Source organism: Apostichopus japonicus, chromosome 6 (assembly GCF_037975245.1).
Source record: "Apostichopus japonicus isolate 1M-3 chromosome 6, ASM3797524v1, whole genome shotgun sequence".
In the NCBI taxonomy this organism is placed as follows: domain Eukaryota; kingdom Metazoa; phylum Echinodermata; class Holothuroidea; order Aspidochirotida; family Stichopodidae; genus Apostichopus; species Apostichopus japonicus.
In genome coordinates, this window is record NC_092566.1 from 7,564,911 (window position 1) to 7,589,871 (window position 24,961).

The 24,961-nt window shown below is 38.1% G+C and overlaps 2 protein-coding genes and 2 long non-coding RNA genes across 6 annotated transcripts in view; 2 read left to right on the top strand and 2 right to left on the bottom strand.

Moving 5' to 3' along the window:
- The window catches only part of LOC139968831 (beta,beta-carotene 15,15'-dioxygenase-like), a 27,238-nt gene extending 16,372 nt beyond the window's left edge, over positions 1 to 10,866 (top strand). For all 3 annotated transcript variants that reach the window (XM_071973333.1, XM_071973334.1, XM_071973335.1), the window contains 5 exons: positions 262 to 713; positions 1,535 to 1,643; positions 2,659 to 2,759; positions 4,128 to 4,239; positions 5,558 to 10,866. In XM_071973333.1, coding sequence (XP_071829434.1) covers positions 262 to 713; positions 1,535 to 1,643; positions 2,659 to 2,759; positions 4,128 to 4,239; positions 5,558 to 5,703 — 920 coding nt within the window. In that variant the 3' untranslated portion in view covers positions 5,704 to 10,866. The remainder of the gene's footprint in view (positions 1 to 261; positions 714 to 1,534; positions 1,644 to 2,658; positions 2,760 to 4,127; positions 4,240 to 5,557) is intronic.
- LOC139968848 (uncharacterized) overlaps positions 1 to 24,961 on the top strand; it is a 190,391-nt gene that overhangs the window by 21,178 nt on the left and 144,252 nt on the right. The gene's annotated exons all lie outside the window — the stretch shown is intronic.
- On the bottom strand, positions 7,205 to 14,119 carry LOC139968832 (uncharacterized). The gene is made up of 2 exons (XR_011793545.1): positions 11,909 to 14,119; positions 7,205 to 11,803 (listed from the first exon to the last, which is right to left on the bottom strand). It is a non-coding gene; the product is annotated as an uncharacterized lncRNA (long non-coding RNA).
- Positions 14,535 to 24,961, bottom strand: part of LOC139968830 (zinc finger SWIM domain-containing protein 8-like) — a 28,400-nt gene continuing 17,973 nt past the window's right edge. Inside the window, exons 12-19 of the mRNA XM_071973332.1 lie at positions 24,712 to 24,944; positions 23,296 to 23,644; positions 22,332 to 22,539; positions 21,896 to 22,003; positions 21,220 to 21,506; positions 20,679 to 20,890; positions 19,234 to 20,101; positions 14,535 to 18,727 (exon numbers count right to left, since the gene is read on the bottom strand). Of these exons, the coding sequence (XP_071829433.1) occupies positions 18,309 to 18,727; positions 19,234 to 20,101; positions 20,679 to 20,890; positions 21,220 to 21,506; positions 21,896 to 22,003; positions 22,332 to 22,539; positions 23,296 to 23,644; positions 24,712 to 24,944 (2,684 nt within the window). The 3' untranslated portion in view covers positions 14,535 to 18,308. The remainder of the gene's footprint in view (positions 18,728 to 19,233; positions 20,102 to 20,678; positions 20,891 to 21,219; positions 21,507 to 21,895; positions 22,004 to 22,331; positions 22,540 to 23,295; positions 23,645 to 24,711; positions 24,945 to 24,961) is intronic.

Consider the following 24,961-nt stretch of genomic DNA (forward strand, 5'->3'; position numbering starts at 1 on the left):
GCATATTGGTTAAGTGTTTGGATAAGTTTCTCCATTCCCTTCCCCTGCGCCTTCCCCCGCCCCTTCCCTCCCCTTCCCTGGAATCTACTATTCTAAAGATTTTGTGCACATGTCTCTCTCTTGCTGCTTTTGTCTGTGGAAGTGAACTCACCCAAATGACTAAAACTGATTTAACAATGACATGCTTTCTCTCCTTTTCTCAAAAGTTTTATTTTTCTCTTAGATTGCTCTTTCATAATTATTTTTCTTCCCCCGCGGCAGGGCCAGACAACCAAGTCGAAGTTAAATCCATAGGGACCTTGATAGCATCATACCCCAATCCGTCCTATTACCACAGCTACGGAATGACCGAAAATTACTTTATCCTAGTCGAACAGCCTCTCTTTGTCAATTCGTTAAGGCTCGCCTTCGGAGGACTCTTCCGTTACAGCTTCGAGGACGCCACGTACTTTGACGATCGTAAAAAGACCGTCATCCGTGTTTTCTCCCGAAAGACTGGCAAAAGCCTCGTTACGAGGTACAAGTACACTGCTGATCCATTATTCCTATTTCATCATATCAACGCTTACGAGGAGGACGACCACATAGTGTTCGATGTAGCCGCCTACGACAATCCTTCCATTATCAAGCAAACTTATTTTTCTAATCTGGCATCTCCATCAGAACCGCCACCCGAGTCGTCAGTAAGACGATTTGTACTTCCTCAGCATATGGTAAGCAGTCGGCAACTATCATCGGCATTTCTATTGCTGTCATTTTCAGAAATTTATATCAATGTCGGATTATTTTATTTTAACGAGTTGTATACATGTTATACTTTTGCATATTCCCCCCAACCCCTCCCCTGTAAAGAATCCCTGGACTGGACCATCTTTTGCCCAATGTATGATGGAAGGTGACGCCACGGCCTCCCCCCACCCTTTCCCCCCTAAATCTTTGCCCACACCACTGTCCAGTTCATAACCTCATTAGGAACGTCATCCTCTTCATCTGGTCAACACTGCTGCTGTACAGTGTTGTTGAGCTGGGTACTTGGGAACTGGGAGAGGGGGATGTTTAAAATGACTTTAATCACCACTGTTGCAGTGCAATGACGATGAGTCAGGTGCCTTCACATTCCTCAGTATTTTAGAAAGTGGTCAGATGCCGAGGTACAGGCTGGTCCGTCGCATGGGGGCGATAAGCGGTGGCCCAGCGAGCAGGTATGGGTGCGATAGTTACATGCCCGACTCGTAATGCAGACACCCAGCGAAAAGAGAGGGCTTGACAAAGAGAAATAGACCGACAAAGAGAAGGGATATTGATTGGTTGATTGATTGATTGAAGGTTGATTGATCATGGATAGGGTTTCAAATGAACTTTTAAAATTGACTTCCTAATGCTGGGCCTGATTATCACTAAGCTAAACAAAACTTTATCCATTGTTTCTGTTTCTTGCCATTTCACTTCGTCCTTATAAATCTATTTTTCTGTTTCTTCCTGTTGTGAATATGGTACGTTCGTATTAAAACTCTTATCTGTTTTCCTCTCCTAGGAGGGCAAAGTCTCTGACGATCTCAACAAACTGTCGTATACTTCTGCCACTGCTGTCATCAAGATAGATGGCAGTGTTCATTGTACACCGGAAATACTATGCCACGAATGTGGGTATACCCAAACTGGGGTTTTTAAATGGCACAGCAGAAATAGCTGTCTGTCATCAATGTGATTTAACAACATCTTAGGTAGGAGAAATTAGTTAAACAGAACTTCAGTCGTAAGGCACGATCCTCTCTCCCAACTGACGATCTTCACAGGTGTTTAGTTATATATTCCGACGCATAAAATTTCGAAGTTTACAGTGAGATCTGTTTCTCACTATAAAAGAACTGCAGTGACCTTTTGTGGTTAACCATCGCAGTGAATGAAAAGACCAAGGAGCATTGTTCTTACTTGGTTTGTCGGCTCAGTATTTACTGGTAGAATTAGAACGTTGTTCAAATCAGTTTGATTTAGATTATTGCAAGGCTCTTTCCTTTGATTAACTGATATGCTCGATAAATGTATCTGAACTTTTGTGTCTACAGCTACTCAAAAGAAGTGCTTCATTATTAAAGCTATGATCAGATAAATAAAAAACACACCGTGAAGAAAATTTTCTGAAAGTTTCTCTGCTACCCTGTATCGCTATGGCGATTTGAATCATCACGTAGGTCATATTAAGCCTTAAACAAGGATGACTTTATACAGAATTTTAGTCTTGAGATGTTATAGTCCAAGAAAAAAAGGAAGTAAAAAACCGTCTTTTATCCGGAAATATGTTACATCACTGGAATGTAATGAGGTCAGCTCCTCAGTGTAGGCCTAAATAGTAAAATGTTAATCCAAGTATTTTCATAAATTCTAAAAACATCTTCTTTTAAGATCATACATACAACAGAGAGCTCAGTTTGATGGCATTCAAGGTCATTTCTCCTTGGCCAAATTTGTAATGCAATATAACAAGTTACATGAGGCTGTTAGACTATGTAGTCCAGCCACTTCCATTGATGAACCTCAGCTGATGTGAAAAGGTCATATCTCAAATGAGTTAATAGCATGTATGATTAATGTAAAAAGGTCCAGTTATGTAATAGAACCCCCCACTAACCCTGATCATTTTCCACTTTTCCACCGCAGCGCTAGACCTTCCCAGGATTAATTACGATTACAACGCAAGGAAGTACAGATATGCCTATTTTGTGGGAAATTTCCTCCCAAGTGAATCGTCACCGCTTAATGTAAGTCTTGCTAAGAATAGGAAAACATCTTATCTCCGTTTCATTTTTTAACCGCTACTCTGTGTGTATTAGCCTTTCTTCATCTCAACTCTTTGATTCAAATTTGTTAAGTTCTTCATCTCCTCAATTTTTTCATAGGTTTTCTAACTTATTTCGGTTTGTAGTAACGTAGACTTCTAGTCACAAAGTTCGTTTTGATTGTTTTTAGATGCCACACTCACCTGAAGACCACCTTCATTGGCACTAATGGGTATAATACAAAATCATACAAAATAATCAGACAGCATGACATTGCACTTTTTTGGGTCAAAATTTTGGCCCATTCGCCATGGTCAAGCAAACCGGAAATACATACATGTAGATATCTCCGTTTACTCTGTGTACATTTCTTGTTTTAAACGCTAGTCAAGCACATTACATGTTGGAGAAGACGGCATGACCTTTCCATTCCATAACTGTACATTAAGGGTTTATGACGGCCGATATGTTTGACCCAATCGCCATGCCTGTCCCTATACACCATTACAGAATGTCTGTTGTAGACGACACCAATTCAGGTCTCTCCTTCTCTCGCTATTCAAATTAAGTTTTAATAGTAGCGGGAGATGCTCTAATTTACACATTTGTACGTATTTAAGATCCTCCTGCAAGCAGGAACTCGCGAAGAGCCTCATTGGCTTATCAAAGCCGCAAGCTGACCAAAATCAGTCTCTTACATTCATATTCAACGTCCATGATTATGAATTGTCAATTGTCAACAACTCTTTAACTGGACGACATACATTAATCTTGGAGTGACTCGAACCGGGGACCTTATGATTGAAAGGCACCGGCGTTAACCACTGAACTAACACTCCTGTGCTAACACTCCTTAACAAAACTGCTTAACACTCCATTTAACAAGAACCCATTGAGTCATTTACTTTCATTCCCTAACAGTCAAATCCAACAGTAAAAAAAACCTGTTCTGTCTGGGTCTCAGGTGGTTAAAATTGTGTAGTGTACATTGTTGTTTGACAGTTTATAACATATGCAGGTTGGGATATTTACAAATGCATGCGTCCGACCAACGATTTGAGCAAGATTCATTTATGCTCATTCCGTTGGTAAACAAAGGCAGCTGTCCTAGGACATGGTGATATTTACATTTGGAATTTTCACTCACTCAAATCTCTGTGGGTGGACCGAAATTTTGACAAGGAAGTGTATCGTCACGATCGGTGTGATTATTTTAGTTCATTTTAGTGCCGCAAATAGACTGTGTAATGGGGCTTTAATATTTGCCCTAAAGCTCTGGTAGGTAGTTTTAAAGAAAAAAGTACTTTGACATAATTCAACATGTTCATCAGTGAATTCTTTTCCTAACAGCTGACAAAATTAGATGTGGAAGAGAAGAGCTTTAAGTCTTGGAGTGAGAAGGACTGCTTTGCTTCAGAACCTGTCTTTGTTCCTCGTCCAGGTGGAGAAGCGGAAGATGATGGTAAGTTGAAAAAATTAATAAAAATAAAAGCATAAATTCAGGGAGAAACGATGCCAAAAAAAAGACATGGTGATGGAGGAGATATATACGACTCTCCCGAAACAGCTACAAACGATTTACAAACGATTTTGGGATGTAGTACCAAGGTTTTAATTGTTTCCTTCATAGACTAGAATGAAGACTTGGGCAAGTCTAAAGAGTAAATGACATAGCGAGCGACTCATTCTTGAATTTTGTAATGCAACTTTGTGTTGTGTTTTTACTTTATTTTCTACGATAGAGGTAGTTTTCACTATTAACAAATGTTGTTTCGACGTCACCTAAAAATGGCATCGACGTCAGAAGTGACGATGCAATGCAGATGCTACGAAAATACGGAAAGAGGAGAGAAAAAATCAAATCAAACGATAGGTGAAGAGATATCACCTTCTGGTGGGAATTATCACCTCATACTTTGACAAAATGGTGTCCACCAGACATGAGATTTGGAATTTATAGGATTTCTTCCAAATAGTAAAGAAAAAATTTCTTTGCTGTTTGCGGGAGCTGTACATCATAAGCATATTCATCCTGTAACATCAAGAAGATCTTTACCATTGCTTCTTCTTTTAAGAAAATGACTTTAGGCACAAAATTAATGTTCATGCATTGTAGACCGTTGACCTTTGATGTTTGAAGGAGTTACCCTTTAAACATCCCCAAGTTCATCAAGTAAATTGACTGGACCACTTAGTGTAGCACACAGACCATCATTTCAGTCCATGCTATGTGTCCAGTTCATCGGGAGGAATCAATTCTCTTATTCCGTAACTGCCTCGATACTCTACAAAAGCTTTCTTGTACCGTAATTTTGCGGACGAAGGTCGCTGCGATATTTCCAACGGAACATCAGTCAGTTTGGGGTTTGGATATGATTCAGTTCATGCTATGTGTGCCTTTCATGGAGAGGAATCAACTTAGATGGCATATCATCATTCAGTTATTTCGTAACTGCCTTGAGACTCTTCGAAAGCGCTCTCGTACCGTAATTTTGCGGGATGAAGGTCACTGCGGTATTTCCCTCGGTGACTGTATAAATCGGTCATTTCTTGGTTTGGATATGGTACTTTTGCTGAAAACATATTTAAATCTATTATCGATTATCTTAGATCAACAAAAAAGGGACCTAGTGACTTAATCGTTCCTGGGATTGATCTGAAGTCGGACTTATGAACTTCACCTATTTATAATGTTATGACCCAAATAAAGGCTCTCAAACTGTAGAAACAAAATTGTCAGAAAAGTCAAGCACATCTTTTGTCCATCTTCTTCTTTGCAGGTGTTATACTCTCTGCTGTTGTCAGACAGACCGAAAATCCCAGTAGTTTCTTGCTCGTGTTGAATGCAGCCGACTTCACCGAAATCGGTCGTGCAGAAATCGATCGACAGATCCCCGCCACGTTGCATGGACTGTATGTGAATTAAGGTTGACGAGTAAAAGCATCTCAAAAAACCATGCGATATTTCTCCTTTCCTGTTAAGATGCCATTTTTTTTTTTACGGTTTATTGAAGTTTCGAGAATCTAATGCTGTTGAAAGTCTTCTTGTTCTTTCAAAAAGAGCAGTTTTAGAACACTAAGATAAGGGGCCAAGAGAAATGACCTGCTTTAAGTATTTTACCTGCTTTAAGTATTTTAATAAGATGGATTCGAAAAGTGTAAAAGTAACTATTGGATCAATTGTTTTTAATAGTATTTATGATAGTAAGAGGACAGAAGAATGTGTCCTCTATATTCCTTGCTACTATAGATGTCTTGCTTGTGTCCATACATGTATCAGTCTTTTGCAATTTATTTGCAACTCTGAAACTGTGTATGTTCTTCTTGCCTACAGCTAGATCTGTAACCCAAAACTTTAGTAAATTTTGCCAGCTAGTGGGAGCAATGCTTCATTTATTTTGGTGTTAACGTAATCAAGTTTTGTCCGCGATCTGCCTTTCCGATTTCACAGATCTCTCAGTTCTGTTGAAAACCTATGTTGAAAAGTACTGAGAAATTAGTTTTCAACATTTCAAGCTGTTTGACTTAAAGGCATTGAAGACTCTCCCCAAACAGCGTGCTGCCATCTTTAAAAAGTAAACTTTCTGTGATAGCTTGTTATCTTTAGCTGGACCTGAGATGTCTATCGCTGTATCGTTTGTACACTGTGCTGTGGGTATTGACTGCAGCTGTATGTACTGACTGTACACTAGTGTCTAATTACCGACGGTAGCAAGCTGTGTGTGTATTTTCTGGGATCGATGGTAGTGTCTAACACTTCTGTTACACCTCATTCGAAACTAGGTCAGATAACCAGCACCCTTTAAATACGCCTTAGAGTCTTATCCTTAAATCGCCTCTAATGTTCGATCAAGACTGTAGACGGATTGTGTATCAATCCACCATTAAATATGAACTTTATATCTTTGTTTTTAGAATTAACAAGTTTGACAAAATTGTTGCCATTTGCTGCTTGTTTCTTCCTCTCATTTGGCAAATCCATAGATGGCGCCCTCTCTTTTTACAGATATGTTATCATGATGTCCAAAGTGTAGTCTCAATTGTAGTTTAGCAGATCCTTCTTAGCAACCATTGAAGTTTACCACATTCTTATCATTTTCTTACAATGACACCACTTGTTCGCCCACAATTCTGTGGAGTTTAGGCGCTTTGTGTTAATTTGTATTTGTATTTTTTTTTCTTTTTTCTTCTCCTTCTGTGTGGTCAATCCCAAAAAGTTGCCATCTTGATTTGCCCACATTTGGGCAAATAAAGGAAAGGAAAGTAAAAGAAAAGAATAGAAGAATACTTGTAGTTTACAAGGATCTCTGTACTTAACATCTAAAGCTGGTACCAATGTATTACACTTCCTTTTTTTAAAAGATGTTTACATACTTCTTAATGTGATGGTAATTAATAATAATCAGCAGTTATTTTTACACAATGTAACACAATGTAACACAATACTGAATTCAGGTTAAGTTCCATTACAATTAATAATGTTGTGATGCAAGCTAGTTGAACCGTGGAGTTAAAGATACTTATTTATCTGCAGTTTGTGTATTTAAATCTGATCCGTCCTACTTCTACCAATGACCTTAAAAAGTACCTCACCGCTTTAAAATCTTACTCTCGTTGAATAATTTGGGCTGACATCGCCATTGTGACGTAAACATCCATTGCTTGCTTTTCGTCGATATGTCCATCCTACTTGTGACAACCCTGTCGGGTAGCCAGCACGTTTATGTGGCATGTTTATGTGGCACGTTTATGTGGCACGTTAATGTGGCACGTTTGTGTGGCAGGTATGTGACACAAAGGAGACAGCTATGCCACTGTTGTTTTGGGAAAGATTTTATATGTACATCTATGCAAACCACTGTGGGCGAGATGCAGCATTTTGGATGGCCTACACATTGTAAAGGATTGTCCAATAAGTTAGGCCTGTACAAAGCTGGAATATTTGACATAGCAATTTTTCTTTTGGTTGCTGTCTTCTTTGGTGCTTTTATCGAAAGCTTGGCTAAATAAATCTTTAAGAAATTTTGGACAATTTTTCTTGAGATATCGATTATCATGTACATTTATAGTCCTGTAGTCCAGAAGGTTGACTATTGTTGTTTCCTTAATGTACGATTTGTTTGTCATTTATGCTTGACATGAGGGATGGGGGGAATCGGGGGGGGGGACGGGACAGGGCGGGCATGAGATGAAAGTGAGAGAGATGGATGTTTTGAAATTTTAAACAGATTGGTGATAATGTAAAATTTAAAAGGATTGATATTTTAGTAAAACGTATTGAGAATGTACTACACAAATTTTGTTACAAACTTACTAAAGATTTATAGCCAAAATTTTATAGAAGCAGAAAAGAAGATAAATTTTAAAATCCAAATTAAAAAGCATTTAATTAAGTACTAATGCTGGTTGTATTCCATGTTTGACTGAAACTCTACGAATTGCTCAGCCAAAACATTTCAGTTCTCAGAAACCAATTACCATTTTATGACACGTCACAAGAACTATTAATATATATATTATTTTCTGTGTCATTAAGCTTTATAGGGTAATATTTTACTTTATAGTGTGATATTTTGCTTTATAGGGTGATATTTTTCTTTCGTTAACTACAACTACATATTGGCATGTTGTCCTACTGAAGTCTGAACTGCACCACTCAGCAGCCTATCCTTTTCTGCCAATCCTCTTGGCCGATGCTTGTGAAAGTTTGTGATCATGTCAGAATAGGAGAGAATTTAAAGCTTGATTCGGGACCTAACTTTGGCAGCCTACAAAATAAAGTATATTTTTAATATATATATTTTTTTCTGTGTCATTAAGCTTTGATAGGGTAATATTTTACTTTATAGTGTTGATATTTTGCTTTATAGGGTAATATCTATCTTTCGTTAACTACAACTACATATTGGCATTTTCTGCACCACTCAGCAGCCTATCCTTTTCTGCGAATCCTCTTGGCAGATGCTTGTGAAAGTTTGTCATAATGTCAGAATAGGAGGGAATTTTAAAGCTTGATTCGGGACATAACTTTGGCAGCCTACAAATACAGTTTGTTTTGTTTACTATGTTGCCGTAGGTTGTTGCTTGGCTTGTACTGTGAAAAGAGGCATTCCAACCAAATAAATACTCTTTTTGTGGACATAGAAACAGTGACATTATACACAGATAAACACCTTTTGTGGAAATAGTAACAGTGGCATTATACACAGATAAACACCTTTTGTGGACATAGTAACAGTGACATTCCACACATATATATAACTTTTGTGGACATAGTAACAGTGACATTCCACAGAGAGGGAAACCTTCTGTGGACATAGTAGTGAAATTCCACACCCATAAATAACTTGTGTGGACATAGTAACAGTGACATTATACACAGATAAACACCTTTTGTGGACATAGTAACAGTGGCATTATTCACAGATAAACACCTTTTGTGGACATAGTAACAGTGACATTCCACACATAAATATAACTTTTGTGGACATAGTAACAGTGAAATTCCACACCGATAAGTAACTTTTGTGGACATAGTAACAGTGACATTCCACCCAAATAAGTACCTTTTGCGGACATTGTACAGTGACATTCCACACCGATAAATACCATTTGTGGACATAGTAGTTATCAGTGACAAGATTGTGTAGTTACCATGACAATCAAGAGTTTTTGGAATAATTTGTTTATTAAGATTCTGATATGGTTAGAAGTCAGTTGAGGCTTGACTTTAACACATGCAACACCATTGCTAAGTTGAAGATATTTATTTTCATAATGTAAGAGAGTGTGAGATTTTATAAAAGACCAAAAATTGTTTGAGGCTGAAATGAATAGAGGTGCTTTTATTTTTCAGTTATGTGCTAAAACACAAGGTTATTAAATGCTGTTATGAGCAATATACAGCAATGTCTAACAGCATATTTTGTCGAAAATTGTAAGAGACTGGAAAGAAGGGGGGTGGGGCTGGTAGGGGGGTTGATAAAATACCTAAAATTATTTGAGGCTTAAATGAATAGAGACATTTTTATTTTTCAGTTATGTGCTAAAAGTACAAGGTTATTACATGTTGTTATAAACAGACAGTAATGCCTAACAGTATATTTATTTTTAACAAAAATCAAGATTAAGCGAGGCTGTTACATGTTTTTTGGTTCACAGATTGTTTACTTTTAAATGTTAACACTTAAACATCTGATATTAATAGAAACACTAATACATAAATGCCAGTGTTAACGTACAAAACGTTTAATGATAAAGGTTTGAGAATAAAAGTTGTGGTAGATAAAGTGGTAGGACTTGGAGCCTTTTCTTGCTTTCAGAATTTTGGTGTTATTTAAAGAAAGGGTTAGTTAAGTTTTAATTAATGTTCAAGCAATCCCTGTCAAATCTTGTACAGCCCTGATGGTAAAGAGGATGGTTTGATGGGTTTTCATGAAGTGGATATGCTGAAGGAAGAAGGGGTGAATGAAAAGAAAGGAGTAATGAAAGAAAAGGGGGGCAGAGAGGGGAGGGAGGTGCATTTAATTGAAGGTAGAAATTTTTAGTCTCTCTAAGGATGTATTAATTTATAAATGTGTAAAAATTTCCGACTGTCATTTTTTTTTTTTTTGGCAATGGGTTATTTGTATGATCTTAACTCAAATAGGTGATAATTAAAATTCTAATTAAGATGCTAATTCATCAGTAAATCTTTCTTTGGAAAGGTAAGTTATTGACAGGGTCCTTTAATATCTACTTCTTTTTCCACTGCTGTTGAGTATCAATAGGAAGTAATATTGTAGTGGTGCATATCATTATTTGCCGTGTGCTATTGTAAAGTGGTTAATGTCAACTATGATGTCATCGTTTGTGTTGTTTATTCCAGGTCTGAATGGTGCTTGACATGAGTTAGAATTTTGAATAAGTAACAATTATAAAAAAATAACTGCCAATTGCAAATCATGCCTCTTTATCTGCATTTTAAGTTCTATTAAAAAAAATGTATTTTTTGCTTGATTGGTTCCAAATCAGCAATTTAATACTCTTTTTGATTTTCAAATAACTAACAATAATCACGATTTCCAAAATATATGCCAATTGCAAATCATATCTTTTTCTCTTTTCATTTTACTTTTCCAAATGTCTCTTTCGTTTGATTGATTTCCGATCACAAATTCAATACTCGTTTCGTTTTGTAAGACAACTGAGACAATACAGTTCGAGAGGGTTTCAAATTAATACTGTGGTTTGAAAATTCCGCTGAGAATTATCACTTACCAATCCTAGGAGTCCCTTATTAATATTAATGTTAAGTTATACAAAGTGTTTGTTTTACACTGACTTTTACAGGCTGAAATGGATATTAATACGTTGGTCTATAGTTAAAGTAAATGGATTGCCTGTTGTTCAAATCTTAAAATTACTGTTACAGCTACTTTTTTTAAATTGCCGCAAGTACCCCTACCCGCTAGAAAGTTTAGCAGTAGGAATATGATTGTGACGTCACATGCTCACTTTTGTCTCCTTGGTTACCCTGAGTGCCATTTTCCATAGGAACTTTTCCATCCTGATCATGACACTATGATAATATTTCAGACCAAAGACCAGCATATATTGATGGGCTACCAATAAAATATACATACTAAATATGACAAACTAAACATATTTTGAGACATATTTAGAGTGACAAACAATATTCACATTGGCAGCTGATGACCAAAACGGACAATTATTGTCATCTTGTACTCAACGTAAACAGATATGGCTTACAAGGTTTTCTTAATTTGACCTCAAATGAGTGTTGATCTCTACCAACGACTACAGAGTTCTTGTACTCAATGTGGTACACATACATACCAATTCTGTCCAAGAGAAATTGTCTACTTGATGCAAGGTTTCTCCACAATTTGACTCCTAATTACTCCAAATGACCATTGACCTCCACCAAAAACAATTGGCTTCTTGTACTTAGATAAACCAAGGAGCAAAAAAGCAGTCCGATGGGGTAGTATGAATTGAGTCTAGCCATCATCAGTGTTAAAAGCCTGTGAATATAAACCAATGTGAGTACAATGTGAATACAATGACACACCTTCATACACCTCAAATGTTGTATTCTTGATCCAAAAATTAGCAGATTATTGACATACCTAACAAAATTTAAGTTTCCACTTGTCAGATGAATTTGAGAAAGCATATAATTTTGTTTTTTCTTCCTGAGTCTCTTGAAGCTTCCTTTCAACATCTGTCATCATCGTAGGTTTAGGACAATGTTCCAGGTGTGTGTAACAACCAAGGATGGTAGTGGCTGATTAGTACATCTGTGATGTCACAATCAAGTTCACACTAGCTAGATGTTTGAGTTGAAAGAGGGTCGGAGATGCAGAATCAATTCAGTGAAGCCTGAATATATCAATATCAAACAGAAATTCGGACAACCAATAAATGGATTAAAATGTTTGTAAATTCCAATAAAACGTTCTCAAAAAAAAAATCTAGTAAATATTTTTTTTTTTCAAACGTTTCCAAGTAACACAATAGAACAGTTAATGGTTCTTGAATCACCAAAGTGATACCAGCTTATTATGGCAGAGGGCAGGAGTGGTATTAAGATAAATTTTCTGACATAGGCCATAGTATACTCTGGTCTCCCATTACCAAAAAAATACACAAAAAAACATGGATACCACGGTGTCCTTTCGACAAGGAAGCCGACATCAGTGATGTACACAGCCTTAACATAGGTTTTGGGGGAGGATGAAAGAATATTTTAAATTCCCCAACTGATTTAAGGGAGGGGCATGAACCTATATGGAAGGGTAGGGGTCAGATACCGGAGGGGGTGTGGCATGGGGCTCATTGAAGTTGACTCTCAAATTTAAATTTTAGAAGTCAAACCATGCATACTGAGGCACAACTTTATAGCCTTATGCCCCCCCCCCTCCCCTCCAAAAAAGAGTATATGTGGTTGTGCCCCTGGACGAGATGTGAATCACCAGAGAGATATAGAGTTAGAAATGAGGATGGCAAGGTGACAATTTTTTTTTTCCACATTTTTATTTTATTATCCAGATACGAACATCGTGGATGAAATACATGGAGCGAGCATACTAATTGTTAGTACACAGCACAAATGAAAGAGGATCATCAAATGCATATGCACAAGTTGTTTTTTGTATTTTTTTTTTGTATAGGAAGAAGGTATACCTTGATCATAACTAGTAAAAATCACACACCAAACACAGTATTTTAAATTTTGTTTTTTTTTGTCATGGAAAAAAATAAAATATTATTCTTTAAAAGGGTCAGATCTAGGGGTGAAATAATGTTTTTTTTCTAATTTCTTACCCCAATTCAGATTCCAATACCTCAAGGTGTTTTTGTAATGAGTCTATTATCCATTGCACATGTTTAATTTTTGTTGTTGCTACTAGCCCCCCCTCCCCATCCCCTCCCACCACACCTTCCACTCCTCCACCAATCGTGAAATAAGAAAACATCTGTTAAAACACCCCTGGTTCCTTTGGGATGTAACAGACTAATAAACCAAGCAAGCATCGCTATAAATCGTGCATTAAGTGTCTTCAATGTCAATTTTCAAACAGTTTTAATTGCATTTTTCCTAAACTTTAGAAATGAAAGATTTCAAATTGGAACAAGAAAACGATGGCTTACGGATAGAATTTGAATTTAACTGTGTACACATGTTTCAGCATATGACTTGAGAAGGAAACAGGGTGGCCAACATAACTCACGTAATAGTCAAAACTTTACGTAATAGTCAAAACTCTACATAATAGTCAAAAGTTCATGGAAGAAATCTAATAGCTGGACTGAAGTCCAACCATTGATGGGGTGGAATCTCATACACTTGTCGGAACCATTCTATTTTGGAAAGTCACCGTGACTGATTAAATAGCTTCATGCAAGGTTGGAGATGAAATCTCTAAGTAGACACCTTTTCAAATCCTCCCTTTCTCATCAATATTTGAAAGAGTCGAGACACTGGACAGGTTTGCTTAAGTCGATGAACCTCTAGCTTTGACTCGTTTGTGTGACTCACAGAGATCCTCCATCAACCGTTTGAAGTTAGTTTAACACACTGCTCAGTTTTGCTAAATTCCAGCGATAAATATGATAAAACTGTAAATTACACAGGCTCTCACTTTATAATGGAAATAAACTTACATTAACATTACATCATTGAAAACGAAAATTTTTACAGAAAGAAAGTATTAGGCGCTTGGGCATTTATGTGTCCATATTTTAAAAATTGCTTCACATATATCACACATGCTTTTCCCAAAGCCACAACCACCCCACCCCCATCCCCACCCTCTGTGTATATTACCCCATCCCCAACCCACCCTCTGTGTCCATGACCTGTGATACATTAATACAGGAAGGTCTATTACATATTGCATCTCTATTAACACAAGTAAATTTGAAACTTCAGCTCTATCAATCCAATTGGAAGAAATGATTACCTTTGTGTTCTCATATTGAGGAGGATTTACTATCATAAACTAATAACACAGATTATGAGATTCATCTCGACTTTTTGTTCAACTCCGTATCAAATTTATCTGCAGCGAATGCAAAAATGACATTTAATGACACAGACAGTATAAGTTTGAGCTTAAAAGCGCATCAGTTTGTTGATAAAATGACCAATAAGATAACAACTGCAACATATAACCTAGCAATATGGGAAAGCCAATCAGCCAATGGGCTGGTGGTGCCTCACCAAGATAAAGTGCAATCTACCCTTTGAAAATGAGGTATCCTACTTTTTAAGAGAATTCCTCCAATTTTAAAGTAGTTACAGTCTAAATTTGTTAATTCACCTGGCACATTTTACAGGATCATTACTGGTCACCGCTAATTTGCTAGGACTTTTAAGGGGAAGCACCTCAATTTCATACATAACTGAACAAAAGATAAACAAGGTTTTTCAAAAGATTGAGAATACCATTTTATGTAAGGGTGGGGAGGGGGGTGGGGAGGATAAGTTTACAAGTAAGAATAATTTGAACACTTGCAACCAAACTACAAAACAAAGAGTTTTGAAACATCTTTCACTTTTTTTAAGATATGCAAATAGCCCTCTGGGAAGAATTGACCACATTTAGCGACAAGGTTTATGTTTTTAACAGGTTGTATACATTCACTTCTTTATATCATTCTTGTTTTTTGTTGATTTTTTGGTCTTTTTTTTTTGTAATTTTTTTTTTTTTTTACAAAAACGCAAAATAAGTTCCTGAGATATAAGAAAAGCAAAGGTTATTTACAAGAAATACTCAAAAAACAAACAAAGAAAGAAAGAAAGAAAATGATAAAATGATTTGGGACAAAAAGTTTTACCATGTAGAAAGAAAGGCCAATACATAAAGTACTTGCTCAAAACAACCACAGAAAAAATATGAAATCATCAAATTCACTCTTTTGATATTTTTCTTTTTCCTTATCTCAGTGGATGCCTTAAACATTCTTCTAGTTCTACAACACAGACGTCAGATCACAACCAAAAGCTCCAGCAGCAAAAATTAACTGATTGCTAAAATGCTGGCATTTGCATTTCTTCAACACACAAAAATGTGAAGAATAGAAAACGAAAAAGTTTCTAATTAAAGATGCCATGTATATCTATTGTACCTTAAATGTCATTCATATATGGCTTAAACTTTCTTAAAACTTAAAAAGGCTTTAAATTTTTAGTCTGAAAGGCAGTTTTTGTTTCTTTCTCTTATCAGAAATCACTCATCACAAAGCAACACTAAACTTCCATTGCTTCGTACCTTTGGGTTAATTTTTTTTTCTTCTTTTTTTTGATCTTTGGAAGGCAAAACGTTTCATTCACAAAAATAAAATTTAAAAAACAAAAGAAGAACAATTATAGAATCGGCTTTTTCATCAAAACCATTTGAAATACTCAAAATGTTGCAAAATATAGAAATGAAAAGGAAAAACAAAAATCTAATGGAAAAAAAAAATCATTTTAAAAACTTGGGATTGATGATTTTACAAACAGAACAAATTTTTTGATTTTCATTCCATAATTTTTGATATCGAATATTTACAGACAAAAAATAAAACATTTGATTGTTGCTGCTGATATCCCAGTAAATTTCTTCAAATTTAGGCTTAGCAAGTTGAGTTAAACCTAAGAGAGCGAGTACACCTCTTCTCGTGATATGCACGTACATTCACCAAATAACCACCATTGCTCTCATAAATTGATCAGCTTACTGAGGGGGCACTTCAAGATTTGGCTTCCACTGAACATAAAATTCACAGGGAATAAAGCTTCTTGACTTGGGGACAAGCAATAACAACAGGTAAGGAACGGTGTATCACTATTGCACCCCACACCAATAGACATCCCACCCCAAGGTACATTTAACCCAATACACAGATGCTGTGTTTAATATCCTTATCCATGACAACCTAAATATTTCATACCTAGGAAGAATTGAGGTACCCCAAGACAAAATGTCACACTTTAAAATACTAACAAAACCTGACAAATATTCACTTTTTAACAGTTAGGAATTTATGTGTTTTATCATCAATGTGACCACAAAAAAGAAAAAAACTTTTGCCATAGGGGAAAAATGTTGTCTTTCATTATCCCAGCCCTTCCCCCCCCCCCCTTCCTTCAGCAACCGCTTATCACAAATAATGGCTCTTTCTCATTCCATCCACTGCTCTACAGTTTGTTCCCCTCAACAGAATTTTAAACTGTATTTTTAATACATGGTTCGCTATAGGTGGATTTCTTGTCATTTTTAAATATTGAAATCAATCTCTATGCCAGTGTTACTGTAAGTTTCAATCAATTTTTACTAGCTCTGCATATTTCAACCATCCCTTGTTAACCTATCCCAAATTAAGTCATACACAACAAAATTATCATTTAAAACTTTATCTTGATCCAATAAAGATTGCCACTCTTTTGCTATCGACTCACTATCACTATCACTTTACCCTTCTTCGCTATCACTTTACCCTTCTAAACAAAATTACAATTTTCTCTCAACTCTAACATCCTCATACACCTTGACATGCAAAAAATTAACACTTTATTGTGTAAATCTAAAATGTCATAATTTGACCTGCCAAAACATCCATCAAACCAAAGACCACTGTACACGCGACCTGTCAAAACATTCATCAAAAACCAAAGACCACTCACTGTACACACTACCGGATGGAATGCACCAACCTTCAATTTTTTTGTTTACATTTTTTTTTTACGATGAATAACTTTGCCAACTTGGAACACAAAATCACACAGAATTGACTTTCAAGCATCAGAACCACAAGCATCTTCAATTTATGAACAAACGTCTTCCATAAGAACCTCTCTGACTGTAACACTTAACACCACAATAATGCACAAACACTTTCAGTTCATATTCCACTTCTCTCAATTACCCAATATTACATATTTCAGTGTCTAAACTTACTATCCACCAGTTTTCTTTATCATATACATCAAACCATTGGACAATTTTAAAGAACTATAAAACAAAAATGTCACTTGATATTGACTCAAAACTCTCTGATTTGTTTGATTAAATTCAAAGCATTTTAGTTGCATCTAAATGATCACATCCTCTACCCTCAGGATTCACCTATGCTTCAAAATCAGTAGGAAAGATGTGAAATATTTCTTTTCTTGGGAATGAGGCAAAATGAGTTGGCTCTGACTCTGAGTCTCAACCAGTGCAATCCCAACTGTTATGTGCAAAGTAGGTTAGGCTTGACTACCTCCACCATTACAGTGTGGTAGGTTCAACTGTATTTACTATGGTAGGATGCAGGCTTAGGCTGTTGCTACTTCTTGTGAACACTTACACACTTTTGGAGTTGCTGAATGTCAGAAGCGACATCAGTACAACCAGTAACCAACATATTTAGTGCTAGAGTGCTATACCAATGTACAAAAAGTTACATTGCACCCACATTCAGATGGTTATAGGTCTTCGATATAGCCAGCCGAATGGTATATGCTAGAAAGTCAAAAATAATGGTCACTCCTGCTCCTGCTGCTAGCACTCAAGGAAATGTTTCGACACTAATATATTTAATTATTTACTTGAACATTTCTCAAAAGTCGGAGAACAATTTTGGAGGACTCAGAATCTCAAGGAAAATACTTTTGTAAGCTTTAAGCAACATAAAAGAGCATGTTAAAATATGGGGCCAACACTGATGGCCTTGAAATACTGAAAACACTTACTGTACATTCAGGTAGAATGCACAACCCCAGGCTATTGTAGCACAAAGCTACATTGGTATTCTTTGCATTACACACTTTGCCGATTGCCTTTATCCTTCTCTCATTCCGACAGAGACAGATTTTAAGGGATGGTGAAGACTCTTGGATATTCTATGCTGGATGGCTTGTCAGAACTTTGGTATCCATTTCTGACATCTTTTCGAACTGTTCTCCCACTGAACCAGTTTTCTCCACTCCACTTCCATCCCCTCCAACCTTACCCCCCACCCTCACCTTCTTCCATAATCCACTTCAGCTCTTTAACCTCAGGATTTCATCTGCTTTATATTATGATCAACATTTCCAGATAGGCTCGCCGACAGCCGAGTCCAGAGCTCGCCTTGGCTTGGCTGCAATCGTCCTAACGACTGAATAAAATCGCTGAACTGTTGAAGGCCTCCTGGGGCCATCATGAACGCCTGTTGGGCCCTCTGTACCATACTGATAAAATCATCGTAGTCATTGGTTCTTATCTGATATAGTTGCTGATGAATACACTGTATGTACATTTGAACGCATTTCTGGACGATGGGACTGAGGAACGGGGAACGGAGATTGGCTTGGACCGGTGTCTGGTTTGTGTTGTACAGGTACTGGGCAGCATCCCACGCTATGCAATGTAGAACCGATGGGCTCATCACCGCATTCTGGACGCATGCACAGAATTGCTGGAGAAAACTAGTGCCTGCAAAGCATAGATAAAGAAATGTTGTGTGAATTAATTTGGTATTTTTTGGTCATATTTGCCAGAAATTAAGAAACTTATGGACGCATAAACCCAACCATCGCCACCAATATGTGATGGAGATTTCCATGGTTACACATCTCAAACAGCTATTTACAGATAAATAATTTGCATCCCACAGTCATGTTATGTGAGCTGGCAGCTGCCATTTTGTTCTGTGTGATGCCATGGCAGCAATCAGGAAGTGAAAATTTTCCCTTGCTTTACATTGATTACATTTTCAGTAATTCTAAAAGTGAAAATTGATGTTAATGTTATCAATAACATTTACTAATATTCCTTTTAATTGTAGAAACATCAGTTGCCCCCAATAATTTAAGTCACAAAGTATTAAGAAGAAGAAAAATAGAGCGTGCAAAACTGATGAAAAGAACAGAAGACCAAAGATGTATACACAAGTGTTCTTATAATGAAATTAAAGAATGTTCTTACAGACATCAACTCACCTAGTTTCATCGCAATCTTCATTAACCATTTGATATCTTCACCGTATGGAGGGTGGCTCGAGAAGCGCGACTGCGGCCGCTCGTCGTGGAGCCTTGGCTTGAGAATGTCTATAGCGAGCATGCCGCAACGATACGCTGCATGTAAGTAAACAATTCCAGGGTCTGGTTGTTGAGGTGGTGCCATGGTCTGGCCTACATGGATCACTGGAGGTCCTTGAGAGGGCGGTAGTGGGTGACCGTTTCTCCCCACGCCCCCCGGAGCATTGAAGTGTCCCAACTGGGGTTGCCCCATAGGGTTGTTGCCCTGGGGTAAAGCCTGGAGGGCTTGTCTCGGTGCCATGTTGCCAGCTTGCTGTGGATGGTAGAAACATGCACTCTGATGGGGTAGACAAAGCTGGGGAACGGTCCACTGTAATCTGGCATCCTGCCCCATGGGCGGCCGATGGACCGGAAGCCTGCGATCTCCGACCACATGTTGCTGTCTGGGTCGGAATCCTCGGATACCGACATTGACGTTGACGAGATAGGGATCGATGGGGATGTAGTCCGGGTACCCCATGTGGTAGTTATGTCTGAGTCCTTGGGGCATCTGTGGGGGAAGACCATATGCAGTACATATGGGAACATTAGGGGCAGGATGGAACTGCTGAACCATTTGTGGAGGATTCTCTTGTGGTTGCTGCTGCTGCTGTTGGTTGGCATGGTTATCGTCATGGCTTCTATCTTGCCTGTGGTGATAGTCATCGTAGAGCCACTTCCACTGCTTGGCCACATTGAATAAGACTTCAGGGTGAACATCGCCACCCTTGGCTGCGTGTTCCACTGCCATGCAAGCCTTCTCCAACATGTCCGCGTCTTGTTCTTTACACTGGGAAGTAAGAATGAAACAACCATAAGAAATAAACACAGAATACTAAATTGAATGATAAAAATAAATTCAAAATCAAAATCTAAATCTAAATCTAAAAAAAATTAAATCTAATCAAATCAAACCAATCCAAACCAAACCATACCAAACCAAACCAAATGAAATATACTTATAATAAATAAAAGAAAAATGACAGCTTTGATGGAGAATACAGCAAGTCATGCAGATAGGACGTATTTTTTTGGTGGATGAAAGTATTACTAGAAATAACTTAAAATTAATTTTATCTTTCTAGCGGGTAGAGGAGAGGTGGAAAAGGGAAGGCTTGTTTGAATTCCGATAATGTTTGGGGAAATGCTGAATCCTTGTGAGCTTAGCACTATTCAAAAAATTTTTTAGTTGACAGCTTTTTGTGTCCATCATTACCTACTGTCTGAACGTTTTACAACTTCAGCTATAAGAATTACCAAATATGGAATGGGTAGTTAGGAAAAGTTGAGGAAGTAGAAGGGGAGGGAGGGATGGATGAAAAGTTGACACAAAGTGGTATACATTTCTAGGGTGGGTGTCCACGTACCTGCATAATGGCCCTGTTGACCTCATTGGGGTTCAGCGCATGAGCGTGATGCAAGCAGGATAAAGCAAGTTCTGAGGCTGCTCTCACAAGGTTAGGATCCATTCCTCTAGAGGCCCTGTCAGCTACAGACGCTGCCTCTGCAGGGGTCAGATGGCCCTCCCATCCCTCCACTAACATTGTTATAGCAGGGGTACCAATCTCGTTAGCTTGATCTACAAAGTGAGAAAAAAAAGTAAATAGAAGAAAAATCAATTATGAACAAAGTGTTCTTTCAAAATCTTGTGGAGAAAATAAAATCTTGTAGAGAGAGAGAGAGAGAGTCTTTTGTTTTAGGACTGCACTTACCTGAAGGTGTTATTTTAGAAAAGCAATAGTCAACCCTGAAGTATGTTGCGTTTCCATCCATATGAAACAGGTCAGAGAACCATAAGTTTAAAACTGTCTACTGCCCTTGCAAACAAGAGCCATGGTAATAAGACAGACGGACAATTTTTCATCCCCATCTTTATAATTTTTACGACAAAGACGATAAGCGACTCACTGGTTATCCAGGACACGTGGGTAGAGTAATTCCTAGAGAGCCAGTTGGGTTGGACTGTATTGTTGAGTCTTAATGCGTAAAGACCGATCTCGAACGCACAAAGCAGCAGACCTCGATGAGGGGGAGATTGCTTCCGACTCGACGAGGAACAGTAGACCGATATGCTGGTGGGGCCGCCCGCCTTCTGCAGGACCGTCTTAGCCATCTCAAAGAAGAAGAAAGCCGAGGCTTCACTCGGTTGGTTGGGTACAGTAGGTATGTTGTCATGGCGACCCCTTCTGCCTTTCCTGATAAGATAATCCACAAAAAAGAAAGGAATCAGATAAGGTTGTCACACATTGAAAGCTGTGAAAAGAGCAGTTTGTCAATCAACGATCCTCACAGACCCTGTGCCCACCTCTCCTCTTCCCTCATGTAAGACAATGGGAGATATTTATTAAAGCACCCATCTGCTTGTTGACTCAGAATAACTGCATTCTAAGATAGATGGTATAATTTGATACATAGTATCATCTTTTAGCATTGTAAATGGCAGGACAATGTGATGTTTTAGATAAATTGTTAAGATTGGTTTTTTCTCCATGGAAACACAACCATATGTGTGTGTGTGTGCTGTTGTCTGGCTACAAATTCAACTTCTATACTAGAAACTGATATACAACGCTTTTCCGCTTACCTGTTGCCCTTTGAACTCGGCGTGGAACTTCTCGAGTCTGCTCCATTGTCAGCGGAAGCGCCATTTCCAATCTTGAGAAGAGTGGAAGGGATACCCTGAATAGCAGGACTGTAAATACAAAGCGAATAACATAACTCAAGGAATAAACCAAACACAAAAAAAACAATGAGGGATAATTGTACTCAATATATAAATATATATATATAAATATATATATAAATATATATATATATATATAAATATATATATATATATATATATATATATATATATTTATATGTTTGTCATGAATGTATGATTTCACAATGTCTTTTAAAGACTTTGCCCCCTGAGTAACATTTAACCTCTACAAAATCACACCAAACAATATTGCATGTTAATTTGTTTATTTGCTTTCAATATTGTTGGTTATTTCCATCACTGGATTATAAATTACCTTTTACTATCTCTTCCTCTTGACCTGGAGACGCTGATGCCCTCTCCAGAGCTGCTTGAACTCAGAGAGTCGCTAGAATTACCACTGCTTCCACTGTCGCTTCCTGGACCTTGGTGCTTCACCCAACCTCCGGGGAACCTGCGCCCCATGGTGGGGGAGTTGTCGCTGGAGGTGGTTTCAGGAGCGCTACTGTCAATGCTTGCCATTCCTGTGAACCGAAACAAGTGGGGAAAAGTTTGCCCTACATGTATACAGAAATGACTTTATAAAGGCCCTGTAGCCTTCTCATAGGTCAGATAAGGGAATGCTTACCAATCCCCATTGATCACACCCATCCACCCCCTTAACTTTCTTTCCTCCCACACTCTGGTCCATGCCCCATCTCTCTGTCTGTGACTGGTCAATAACAAACTACCCCTTCACTTCCCCCCCACTTCTCCCCCCACCCATTTATCAATCCATTTGTAGTCCTGTTCTCAAGGGCACAGTCAGATTCTTGTTATGTTCATCTGAACACAATAGATGATGACCACATGAGCCAATGGATTATCTGTTAAGACAGATTTGCTGATGTCACTCTATTTAATTTGTTAGGTCATACTTACAAATTATCTTATTATTCTCCTGGTACCTACTACTTTAAGGGAGTGCTAGCTCAGTGGTTAACACCGGTGCCTTTCGATCATAAGGTCCCCAGTTCGAGTCACTCCAAGAATAATGTATGTCGTCCAGTTACAGAGTTGTTGACAATTGACAATTCATAATCGTGGACATTAAAATATGAATCTAACAAACTGACTTTGCGGCTTTTATAAGCCAAGGATGGCTTCTTCGCGAGTTCCTGCTTGCAGGAGGATCTAAAATACATACATACATACTTCCTTCCAAACTACCTATTTTGAGCCTTTTCCTACTGATCCTAACATATATATATATAACAGATCTGCAAAGGACTGACACTGACCTTTGCTTCTCTTCTGCTGTCTGGCTAACATCTTCTCCCAGTAAGCACTGTTATTGTTGAGATACCCACTCGGTCCAGGGAGGCTCTTGGCTTTATCAGACTCCTCTCCCCTAGATTCTGTCGCATTTCCCTTGTGATGGTTGTCGTTCACAGAGAGCCTGTTTAGGGCCTCTTCGGCCTGCAATCTCTTGGAATCTGCGTTGTCTGGTTTGTTGCTCTGACCACCCACCACTGGGTACTTCTGAGACGGGTAGTGCGTGGGCTTGGGAAATATGTGATGAGACGCTGTGTGATTCTGAGCTGACCCTTTAACTTTCCCTCCTTGCTTATCCAACAAAGCATCCAGGATCTATACAAAGTCAAATCAGTGACATAATTTCACTAAATTACACTTTAAAATACACTTGAACAACCCTTGTACACCTGTGGTACACTTATTCAACACTGGTGCACATATACAACACTTGGTACACTTCTACAAACCTTTGACACTTGTGTTACAATATACACCACTGGTACACTTGTACAATTGTAGTACACTTCTACAACCCTAGTATACCAGTAGTACACCTAAACAACCCTAGTTCACCTGCAGTACACTTCTTCAACCCTGGTACACCTGTACAACACTTATACAACCCTAGCACACCTGCAGTACACTTATAAAACCCTGGTACACCTGTAGTACACTTCTACAACCCTAGTACACTTGTAGTACACTTTTACAACCCTAGTACACTTCTACAACCCTAGTTCACCTGTAGAACACTTCTACAACCCTAGTACACTTGTAGTACACTTCTACAACCCTAGTGCACTTCTACAACCCTAGTTCACCTGTAGAACAATTATATAACCCTAGTTCACCTGTAATACACTTCTACAAGCCTAGTACACTTCTACAACCCTAGTTCACCTGTAGTACAGTTATACAACCCTACTTCACCTGTAGTACATTCTAAAACCCTAGTACACTTGTAGTACACTTCTACAACCCTAGTGCACTTCTACAACCCTAGTTCACCTGTAGAACACTTATATAACCCTAGTTCACCTGTAATACACTTCTACAAGCCTAGTACACCTTTAGTACAATTATACAACCCTAGTTCACCTGTAGTACACTTATCCAACCCTACTTCACCTGTAGTACATTCTAAAACCCTAGTACACTTGTAGTACACTTCTACAACCCTAGTTCACCTTTAGTACACTTATACAACCCATAGTTCACCTGTTAGGCCATATTTACCAGACAAGGTCAAATATAAACTATGATATGATGAAATTAATTGTAAAAACAAGTTGCATATATGTTAGCATTCCAAGTTTTCACAACATATATGGCGAAAACCAAAAACGTGCAACTACATGGGATGATTTCACTCATATCGCCATGGCAACAGCATAGCTTACCCTTCGATGCTTCAGAGGGTGGTCTTTGTAGTGCACCAACATAGAGAGAGCGAGTTCCCCTCGATGTCTCCTGATTCCTTCGCATAGTAACGGGTTGTCCGCTTCACTGATGTTGGTTTTCAAGGCCAATGCTGCCACGGCGGCATCAAATCCGAGTTTCATGTCGTTAGCAGTAACGTCAGCACTAGTGAAGGTGGCCATCACCCCTGAAGTACTAGCAGTGGGAATCTCAGCTGAGGATGCAAAAAGA